The sequence below is a fragment of the Aulostomus chinensis genome, chromosome 21 (assembly GCF_037954235.1).
Source record: "Aulostomus chinensis isolate RoL2024-O1b breed Wild chromosome 21, RoL_Achi_v1.0, whole genome shotgun sequence".
Taxonomy (NCBI): Eukaryota; Metazoa; Chordata; class Actinopteri; order Syngnathiformes; family Aulostomidae; genus Aulostomus; species Aulostomus chinensis.
The window spans coordinates 24,348,332-24,360,708 of NC_141340.1; the positions used below are offsets into that span (position 1 = coordinate 24,348,332).

Consider the following 12,377-nt stretch of genomic DNA (forward strand, 5'->3'; position numbering starts at 1 on the left):
ACCCCCTCACTCCTCTGATCACCCCCTCACTCCTCTAATCACCCCATCACTCCTCTGATCACCCCTCACTCCTCTGATCACCCCTCACTCCTCTGATCACCCCTCACTCCTCTGATCACCCCATCACTCCTCTGATCACCCATCACTCCTCTGATCACCCCTCACTCCTCTGATCACCCCCTCACTCCTCTGATCAACCCCATCATTCCACTGATCACCCCATCACTCCTCTGATCACCCCTCACTCCTCTGATCACCCCATCACTCCACTCATCACCTCATCACCCCATCACTCCACTGATCACCCCCCCCCCCCCCCCCCCACTTCCCAACTCACTCAGCAGCAGGCAGGAATCTCAACACCTGATATTCGGTTAAAACCAGCAATGTCAGAGGGATTCCGTCGGCAAGACCACCAACCCAGCAGAGGGGGGTCCTGAGGGGGCTCAGGACCCGGACCCTCTGCTGCACCCCAGCCCGGTCACCCTTCACACCCTCCTCTATTCCGGCTGACAGGAGCGACAGGAGCCCCTCCGCTCCGGGGCTCCCCCGCTCCCGTCTCCTACGACGCGAGTCGGGGCTGAGGGAGCAGCGGACTGTCCCGCTGCCGGGGTCCGTGAACCTGAGTGAACCGAGGGCGGGGACGGTACTCACCAGGAGCGTGGGCAGCCCGGCCACCACGGCGTACAGCAGCACGGGCGGGATGGCGCTGCGGTCCTCGGGGCCCAGGTAGGGTTTAGTGTAGGCGGTGTCGTAGCAGAAGAAGCCCTGCACGTGCACGCTGAAGGTGTCGGTGTACTCGAAGTAGTAGGCCAGCATGACGGTCCCGGCCATGATCACCAGCTGGAAGTACAGCATGATGCAAACGGAGAGCACAAGACACTCAGTCAGAATCAAGCTTCCAGGTCCCCGGCCTCCACCCAGCGTCCTCCTCCTCCTCCATCTCGGCGGGACCGACTCATGGCGGCGCGGATGTTCGTGAGGAGCCGCTGGAACGTGGCGGAGCCTCGCGCTCTTCCCCTGTCAGCTGCTGGGGCTCGAGACCGGGTGTGTGTGTGTGTGTGGGTAAGAAGGGAAAGTGAGGGAGCGAGAGAAAGAGAGAGAGAGCGAGGGAAGAAAGGGGGAGGGCGGGAGAGACAGCGGGTGCACGAGGGTGTGTAAAGCATGTAGAGCTGAGGAGGCTTCACCCCACCCCCTCGTGTGTGTGTGTGTGTGTGTGTGTGTGTGTGTGTGAGAGAGAGAGAGAGAGAGAGAGAGAGAGGGAGAGAGAGAGATAGAGAGAGAGGTAGCAGATTAAAGGGATGTGTGAGCAAATAGGAGGAATGGCGTTCCCTCCCTCCATCTGTGTGAGCGTGTGTGTGTGTGAGCGCGCGCGCGTGTGTGTGTGTGTGTGTGTGTGTTGGAACAGAGACATATGCATCACCATGTTCGACCAATACAGAAACAGAGAAAAGAAGCTGGAGGGAACCCAGGTGCAGTACCTGTCTCCACCACCTGGAGGAGCTGCAATTCAGGTTTCACTAAAACATGTCAAGGAAAGAAATGAAGAAAAACACGTCCATTCCATGGTCATGATTTAAATTCAGCATGATATTTAATATGTATAAAACATTTGAAGCTGAAGTGTTTATTCCACTATTAGAATGGGATAAATCCTAAATGTCATCAAACAGCCCTGAAGCCGACGCAGTCATGTTACCGTGGTGATGTCGTTTGTTCTTCAAACAAACAAGATGTGAATAACAGCGTCAAGCATGAAAGCGTCGTAACACTTTTAGCAAAAAAACCCAATGTGATTCAAAGGTCACGAGCTTGCTCCAGGACGCGGTGCTACCAGAAACGCATCAAGACAGTCGGCGGGTTCTCCAACACTGCTCACTAACGCCAGCAGGGCTCTGGAGACGCCACCGCAGACGGGAGGACGAATGTTTGCACTGCTGGAGGAGCTGCAGTGTTCAGGCGAACACTCTGGACAGATGACACCCGAGCTGAGCTCCTCACGCCGTGGCCATGGCGAGGGGATGCAGATGAAGAGCGACCTCCAGTCAAATATGACGGAGGTGCTCTGACGCCGTGAGGCAGCTTTGCTACTGGAGGCGGTAAATACATCAAAAGAATGATGAAATCAGTAGATATTCCAGGCCTCGAGTCAAACGTGCTCGCCAGAGTTAGAAAACAACCTTTGAGGGGAAGGTCGACCGCAGCAGCACCGACGTTTGAGGGAGCTAGAAAAGTCCTGACCGAAATCCTTCGGAACGCCTCCTGAGCGCTGAGAGCTGCCTCCCGAGAGACTCCTGCACACCTCAAAGAGCTTGCAGACAGTGAGGAGCGGCAGTAACCACAGCAGCAGATGGCGCCAGAAGCTTCTGGATGGCAGCAGATAGAGCCGGCGCCGCTGCCAAGGGTTCTGCCACCGGCAGAGCCGATGACTGCTTCCATTCTGGGTTTGCGTATTTCCACTGTTATGAAGTGGTTCTGCTTTTGTTCACTCACCGTGGTCGTTTCATCACAGTAATCTGCATGAACGGACCACAGAATGGATCAGGCTGTAGGATCTGACAGCGACATCATCGTGTCATGGCGCAGAACTGGGCGGAGAACGTGAGCATCCCTGTAGCGTCACGAAGCTTCAGAGGGAGCTGGAGCTGATCGCGAGCACCTCCACTGCTGGGTCCGACTCTCATAGCTCCTGCTCCAGCACCAGCAGCCGAGGGAGGGACGGACAGAGGGAGGGAGGGCAACATGGTGGAGACCCAGTGTGCCCTCCATGGCTACAGGAGAGCAACAGCAGAGGCTGGGTGTCAGGTTCACAGTCCCCCGGCGGACACCAACACTGGTGGAGCAGTTGTTTGCCAACAAGTTTTTGATCCCATTGCGACTGGAAGCTCTGGTCATGACTTCCTGCTTCTGGGTGTCCGCGGCCTTTATTCACACCTTCGGTTGGACGCGGGGAGCTCCGCCTCCTCATCCTGCTAACAGATGCTAACAGCAGGTCTATCAGCCTCCCGTCCATCCTCAGAGGAGAGGAGGAAGACGACGCCCTCCTCTTGTCTGCCGGGGCGTGAAGCCCGTCAGGCTGGTCTGGTGGCCCCCCTCATTTCTCTCCACCACTTCCTCCCTGTCCTCAGTGTTTTCTTGTGCTTCTCCTTCCCTTTGCACTGCTCTGATGCTCCACAAAGTGCAGTTATAAATGATTAGCTACAAATTAGCAAGAGAGTGGGAGACAATGTATCCTAGCAACGCACCCTGGTAGCTGCTGGGCAATAGCTGTAGTCAGGTGTGTGTGTGTGTGTGTGTGTGTGTGTGTGTGTGTGTGTGTGTGTGTGTGTGTGTGTGTGGTTTACCCCTGTGTTCCTACTTATTAGCTACACTGATATAATTTGTAACACCTGCCTGGTTACCGGTTTCTTGTTACAGAGGTGAGACAGGTGCAGGCACAGGGAACGGTTGCTGAAGGGATAATCGAGCGACACCAGGTCAATGGACTCAGTTTTATTCAGCGCTTTTCTACCTTAGCGGCAATCCAAGCTCTTCACAGTGTCTCACTCACTGATGGTGGAGCTGCCATGCAAGGCGCCAACCTGCTCATCAGGAGCAATCATGGGTTCAGTATCTCGCTCAAGGCCACTTGGACATGGTCACCGGGGATCGAACCAGCGACCCTCTGGTTGCTAGACGGCCACTCTACCCCTGAGCCATGCCACCCACACCACAGGTGAGCTGTCAATCATGTGACCTGATGTCAGATCGACGCGTGAGGAGACGCATGTCACCCCTCATACCTTCAAGTCCATTTGTTGATTGATTGTTGCTGTGGCCATGTGGGTGCTCTGCTTCTGAGTCAGACAGACGGACCCCAACCAACCAGGGTCGTGCCCTAAGTCCACCAAGTCTGAGCTTAATAAGGAGTGTTTGGCGGCGAGTGTTGCCTTCCCCAAGATAACTCGCCCTAAACATGGCGTAGGACCTGTCTGTGCCCCCATCTCTTTCCCTATCAATTAGATCAATTAAACACTTCCAGACAACCATCCATCCATCTTCTACTGCTTACTGTCATGCTAGTGTCATGCCAACACCACGCTAGCCTCATCCTTGCCTCATGCTAGCATTTACTATGCCATGGATTCATCTGCTGTATTTACAAATTTATGGCATTCAGGTTTCGAACCTATCAGCTAAAATTAGCATGCTAGCACGCTGGCGTTTTCCCATCATAGCACTGAAGGACACGTTGGGTCATAGCAGCATGGCTACTGACTCCTGTTCCTCGTGTCTTAGAGCCCCTGTTATGGTCCTGTGAGGGTTTATAATTACTAGGAAACCTATTCAATAACACATACACTTCATTTACATATTCAGATTTTGACATACTTCTTCAACAGTACGGTTTGTCTCAATGCTCTCCAGCTGTTTGCGTCTTTCCCTCTGTTGTTCCACCTCCTTGTAGATTTGCACTTGGTGGTACGCAGAGCTGCGTTCAATGCCCACCGGCTCTGTAGATATTTCTATTTTCTTTTCATTTCTGTACTTGTATCTAGCGAGCGAGCCCGTTTCTTCGTGTGCTTGATTCCATACTCTCTCCGTCTCCGTCTCCTTCTGTGACACATTTAGATGCTTGACTGAGACACACGAGTGGGGGCTGGGGGGGGGGACTCCTTGCTGACAGATCTGAGTTATGGCTGCCATTACTGTGTCACCATTCTCCATCTTAATACCCACCAGGACAAACCTACATATTGCAGCTCAATAAACGCCCAGTGAGACGTGCCGAGAGAACAGCAGGAGAATGGGGGGGTTCCCGTCGTACAGTTAACCCTTCCTGACAGGGAGGGAGTCCTCTTGAGTACTTGAGAACATCATGAAGAGGCTCTGATGCTCATGTTCTCTGGCAATTCCAGACACTCCCACCTGGTAATTAGCAGAGTTCTTAGTGGAACCACACAGTCTGATGAGCCACATCTATCGCCACATCAGCCAGGAAACGAGCTCGGCCGTCGTGGTCAGCAGAGCAATGAAAGACAGCTTATCACCTTCTCCGGCTGCTCTGGGCCGGCTGGTGTCCCTCGGGCCTCCGGGCTGGGTGGAGCTCATCTGGCTCTGGCCTGAATGTCATTCAGGATCATCACAAACACTTGAGGGTCTGGTCATCAGATGTATATTCAGACTTCTTGCGCTGATCTGGCGCGTGCGTGCCTGACTGAATTCACGCAAGTGGCTCTGTGACGGTGTTCTGGTGCTTTGAGACGGATGCTAACAACATGCTAACCTTTTCTCCTGGCGGACGGGAAATGGGTCAGCTGACCGTTCTAAGACTGTCTCCAGGACAACCCCTGTCCAATCCTATGCTAGCAGTCATGACAAGGGACTAGAGGCCAGTCACATGTTCACATGGAATTTATAAACCCAGCAGCAGGTATTCTGATGGCGTGTGAAACAGCGGAGGAACCGTCAGAGCTGAATCATCACCACCGTCTGTCCCTACAAACACCAGCTAGCTTAGCACCCAATTGTTAGCAAACACACTTTCATATGAGCTAAACACACACACACACACACACACACACACACACACACAACCAGAAGGGAAGGAGTTTCCTTCACAGGTGGCCTTCAGCAGCCAGACATCAACATTCCGAGCTCAGGAGATGATTTGTTTTAGGGTGATAACCCTAGGACACAGAATCATGTGATGTTATGATGTCACGTCATCCTTGATGCTTGTCGATGGCTGCTGGCACCAGGAACCAGCAGTCAATCAACACACAGCTTCTACTGGAGACTCCCGGTCTACCTGAGCTTCGCTGCTGCGCTGGGGAGGGACGTCCACAGCGGTCCCTGGGTTTACCTGGCTGCCTCCATCATTTCTGGTCAGCGGACAGCCTGGAAAGCCCCCCCCCCGGTAGAGCTGCTGTGCCTGACCTGCTCCACCACCTTGGCTGATCCTGGCTGAGGCTCCTCAAGAGCAGCTGCTTCTCTCAGGATTCCATGTTTTGACTCATCAGGTCCTCTCAACGCCGTGTCAACGCTTCCTTGAGCAGGACACTGAAGCCCTGATAGCTCTTCATGCCCTCGCCATCCCTGTGTGTGTGTGTGTGAATGTGCTAACTTGTGTGTGAGTGTGTGTGTGTTAGCAAGTTGGCACCTCACATAAAAGCCTCCGCCAAAAGCGTGTGTGTTTGTGTGTGTGTGTTTGAGTGAGCGTTGTAAAACACTTTGAGTGGTCTAGACTAGAAAATAGCAATAGGATCATTTAGTTGCCATGTTTGAGGGGTATTCAATAAACAAAATCAAAGATCATTTATAAACACACACACACACACACACACACACACACACACACACACACACACATCTAAAATCCAACCAATCAGGTGACAGCTCATGTGAGCAGTGGTGAGTATGTTGTAAAGGTCCATCTGTCACTGCCCTGCATAGCCAATGAGGAGCCCTGCTGACACACACACACACACACACACACACACACACACACACACACACACACACACACACACACAGATTTCCCACTCAGCACACTACATCATCATAAACCCACAGCAGAGTAGAACCAAGACAGTGATCAGTTCTTAGATGTCCACCTGGACCTCCCAACAGATGAGACTGTCCACCTGATCTGGTGCCAGACTGTTACATCTTGCTACTTTGACCTTTGACCTTTGATCAATGACCACCTACATTTTCAGTTAATCTTTGAGTCCCGGTGGACATTTGTGGAAAATTTGTAGAAATTCCATCAAGTGTTCCTGACATACTGAAGAAGGATAGAACACAACCATGCAGATCCATCGGACAACGATATAGATCCTATAGTGATGTGTGTGTGTGTGTGTGTGTGTGTGTGTGTGTGTGTGTGTGTGTGTGTAAATTTGTAAAGGGAATCGATGTTGGTGATTATATGTAACACAAGAACTGAGATCTGATCAAAAGTGGTCTCAAGAGACATATTTAATTCCCTCCCTCACTTACTCACTCACTCACTCACTCACCCACTCCCCCCTCCCTCGCTTCATCTTCCTGTGCCCAGCAGCGGTTTGTCTCTCTGACCCATGCAACATTCACTAACCCAAAGGCTCACTCAGCTTCCACAAGTTTAGGGTTTTATAGTTCTGACGCTGCAGCATCATGTGATTGTTATTACTGTGCTAAGAACAAACTGTATGTGTTGTTACCATGGAAACCTGGAATCTTCTCACAGTAACATCAGGGTGAGTTTCTTACAAGATATATCTCCACACTACCGAACGTGACAAAGTCAGAGAGGAGACGGTTGATGGAAACGAGCTGAACCAGGCAGCCAATCAAACGGGCCGGGGCTCGTCACCCTGGCAACCAACAAATGGAGGAGAACCTGGTTGTGTTCATCCTGAAGTCAGTTTGTGAGAGCAGATCAGTCGCAGGATGGAACATCAGTCAGACGTTCTGATGTCACCAACTGTTTCATCTTCATCATCATCATCAGTCCCCATTAGCCCTCATCACACCGCGCTTTCCCCCTCTGACACGGTCATCAACCGGTGCGATCAGCAGGTTGATCAGCAGCTCATCTGATCAGGTACTGTGTGCCTCCATAGCTGCTGGTGGTCAGTCAGGTTGTTCAACAGGGCACAGAAAACTGCAGTTTTCTGCAGTAAAGTTACCTGATTCACAAGTGTAATAATTGACGAGGTGCGTTATGATGCTGAATGGATGAAGACAACAATAAACAGACTGAGAAAAACTGCTGAAGCTCAACAGACCACAGAAGACAACATGCCTCAGCTGCATGGGACGAGGAGACAAGGAGACAGGGAGATGAGGTGAGGAGATGGTACGAGGAGACAAGGGGATGAGGCAATGAGGAGATGAGGAGTCAAGGATATGATGAGACAGGGAGACGAGGCCATGAGGAGACGAGGGGATGAGGACATGAGGAGTCAAGGGGACGGGGAGACAAAGAGACGCCTGTTTGGCTGCTTTTGGTCTGGTTTGTCACATCGGACCTCTCAATGACAGTATAAAACATCGACAGCATCAGAATGCAGCATCTTGGGCTTGTAGACAGTCTTTGCTAGCTGTATTAGCAGTAGTAGTGACACGTGATAAGACGTAGTGACACGTCATAAGACGTAGTGACACGTAATATGACGTAGTGGCACCTAATAACACAAAGTGACACCTAATAACACATAGTGACACGTAATAACACAAAGTGACACGTAAGAACACGTAGTGACACGTAATAACACGTAGTGACACGTAATAACACGTAGTGACACGTAATAATATGTAGTGACACGTAATAACAAGTAGTGACACCTCATAACACATAGTGACACGTAATAAGACGAAGTGACACGTAATAACACGTAGTGACACATAATAATACGTAGTGACACGTAATAAGACGAAGTGCAAACTAATAAAATGGAGTGACACGTAATAACACGTAGTGACACGTAATAACACGTAGTGACACTTAATAACACATAATGACACGTAATAATACGTAGTGACACGTAATAACACGTAGTGACACATAATAATACGTAGTGACACGTAATAACACGTAGTGACATGTAATAACACGTAGTGACACGTAATAACACGTAGTGACACATAATAATACGTAGTGACACGTAATAAGACGAAGTGCAAACTAATAAAATGGAGTGACACGTAATAACACGTAGTGACACGTAATAACACGTAGTGACACGTAATAACACATAGTGACACGTAATAATACGTAGTGACACGTAATAACACGTAGTGACACATAATAATACGTAGTGACACGTAATAAGACGAAGTGCAAACTAGTAAAATGGAGTGACACGTAATAACACGTAGTGACACGTAATAACCATAGTGACACGTAATAACACATAGTGACACATAATAATACGTAGTGACACGTAATAACACGTAGTGACACGTAATAATACGTAGTGACACGTAATAACACGTAGTGACACGTAATAACACAAAGTGAAACGTAATAATACGTAGTGACACGTAATAATACGTAGTGACATGTAATAATACGTAGTGACACGTAATAACACGTAGTGATACGTAATAACACATAGTGACACGTAATAATACGTAGTGACACGTAATAACACGTAGTGACAAGTAATAACACTTAGGGACACGTAATAATACGTAGTGACACGTAATAACACGTAGTGACACGTAATAACACATAGTGACACGTAATAATACATAGTGACACGTAATAACATGTAGTGACACGTAATAATACGTAGTGACACGTAATAACACGTAGTGACACGTAATAACACATAGTGACACGTAATAATACATAGTGACACGTAATAACATGTAGTGACACGTAATAATACGTAGTGACACGTAATAATACGTAGTGACATGTAATAATACGTAGTGACACGTAATAACATGTAGTGACACGTAATAATATGTCGTGACATATAATAACATGTAGTGACACCTCATAACACATAGTGACCCGTAATAATATGTAGTGACACGTAATAACACGTAGTGACACATAATAATACGTAGTGACACGTAATAACACGTAATAATACGTATTGACACGTAATAACACGTAGTGACAAGTAATAACACGTAGTGACACGTAATAACAAGTAGTGACACGTAATAACACATAGTGACACGTAATAATACGTAGTGACACGTAATAATACGTAGTGACACGTAATAATACGTAGTGACACGTAATAACATGTAGTGACACGTAATAATATGTAGTGACACATAATAACATGTAGTGACACCTCATAACACATAGTGACCCGTAATAATATGTAGTGACACGTAATAACACGTAGTGAAACGTAATAATACGTAGTGACACGTAATAACACGTAGTGACACGTAATAACACGTAGTGACACGTAATAACACGTAGTGACACGTAATAACAAGTAGTGACACGTAATAACACATAGTGACACGTAATACTACGTAGTGACACGTAATAACACGTAGTGACACATAATAATACGTAGTGACACGTAATAACACGTAGTGACACGTAATAATATGTAGTGACACGTAATAACATGTAGTGACACCTCATAACACATAGTGACCCGTAATAATATGTAGTGACACGTAATAACACGTAGTGAAACGTAATAATACGTAGTGACACGTAATAACACGTAGTGACACGTAATAACACGTAGTGACATGTAATAACACGTAGTGACACGTAATAACAAGTAGTGACACGTAATAGTACGTAGTGACACGTAATAACACGTAGTGACACATAATAATACGTAGTGACATCTCATAACACATAGTGACCCGTAATAATACGTAGTGATACATAATAATACGTAGTGACACGTAATAATACGTAGTGACACGTAAGAACATGTAGTGACATCTCATAACACATAGTGACCCGTAATAATACGTAGTGACATGAAATAAGACGAAGTGCAAACTCATAAAATGGAGTGACACGTAATAACACGTAGTGACACGTAATAACACGTAGTGACACGTAATAACACATAGTGACACGTAATAATACGTAGTGACACGTAATAACACGTAGTGACACATAATAATAAGTAGTGACACGTAATAAGACGAAGTGCAAACTAATAAAATGGAGTGACACGTAATAACACGTAGTGACACGTAATAATACGTAGTGACACGTAATAACACGTAATGACACATAATAATACGTAGTGACACGTAATAATACGTAGTGACACGTAATAACACGTAGTTACACGTAATAACACGTAGTGAAACGTAATAATACGTAGTGACACGTAATAATACGTAGTGACACGTAATAACACGTAGTGATACGTAATAACACGTAGTGACACGTAATAATACGTAGTGACACGTAATAACACGTAGTGACACGTAATAACACTTAGTGACACGTAATAATACTTAGTGACACGTAATAACACGTAGTGACACGTAATAACACATAGTGACACGTAATAATACGTAGTGACACGTAATAACATGTAGTGACATCTCATAACACATAGTGACACGTAATAATACGTAGTGACACATAATAATACGTAGTGACCCGTAATAATACGTAGTGACACGTAATAAGAGGAAGTGCAAACTAATAAAATGGAGTGACACGTAATAACACGTAGTGACACATAATAACACCTAGTGACACGTAATAATACGTAGTGACACGTAATAACACGTAGTGACAGGTAATAATACGTAGTGACACGTAATAACACGTAGTGACACGTAATAATATGTAGTGACACGTAATAATATGTAGTGACACGTAATAATAAGTAGTGAACGTAATAATATGTAGTGACACGTAATAACATGCAGTGACACCTTATAACACATAGTGACACGTAATAATACGTAGTTACATGTAATAACACGTAGTGACACGTAATAATACGTAGTGACACGTAATAACACGTAGTGACACGTAATAAAACGTAGAGACACGTAATAAAACGTAGAGACACGTAATAACACGTAGTAACACGTAATAAGACGAAGTGCAAACTAAAAAAATGGAGTGACACTTAATAACACGTAGTGACATCTCATGACACAAAGTGACACGTAATAACACATAGTGACACGTAATAATACGTAGTGACACATAATAAGACGAAGTGCAAACTAATAAAATGGAGTGACACGTAATAATACGTAGTGACAAGTAATAAGACAAAGTGACACGTAATAACATATAGTGACATCTCATAACACATAGTGACACGTAATAAGACGAAGTGCAAACTAATAAAATGGAGTGACACGTAATAACACGTAGTGACACGTAATAATACGTAGTGACACGTAATAACACGTAGTGACACACAATAACACGTAGTGACACGTAATAATACGTAGTGACACGTAATAATACGTAGTGACACATAATAACACGTAGTGACACGTAATATACGTAGTGACACGTAATAAGATGAAGTGCAAACTAATAAAATGGAGTGACACGTAATAACACGTAGTGACACGTACTAACACGTAGTGACACGTAATAACACGTAGTGACACGTAATAATACGTAGTGACACATAAGAACACGTAGTGACACGTAATAACACGTAGTGACATGTAATAATACGTAGTGACACGTAATAACACGTAGTGACACGTAATCATACGTAGTGACACGTAATAACATGTAGTGACATCTCATAACACATAGTGACCCGTAATAATACGGAGTGATACATAATAATACGTAGTGACACGTAATAATACGTAGTGACACGTAAGAACATGTAGTGACATCTCATAACACATAGTGACCCGTAATAATACGTAGTGACACGTAATAAGACGAAGTGCAAACTAATAAAATGTAGTGA

At 46.4% G+C, this 12,377-nt stretch overlaps 1 protein-coding gene across 3 annotated transcripts in view; it reads right to left on the reverse strand.

The window, feature by feature from the left end:
- The window catches only part of plppr5b (phospholipid phosphatase related 5b), a 110,279-nt gene that overhangs the window by 77,198 nt on the left and 20,704 nt on the right, over nt 1-12,377 (reverse strand). For 2 of the 3 annotated variants that reach the window (XM_086191104.1, XM_086191103.1), the window contains exon 3: nt 655-843. The exons of the other annotated variant lie outside the window; for it this stretch is intronic. In XM_086191104.1, coding sequence (XP_086047230.1) covers nt 655-843 — 189 coding nt within the window. The remainder of the gene's footprint in view (nt 1-654; nt 844-12,377) is intronic. 3 annotated transcript variants of the gene reach the window in all.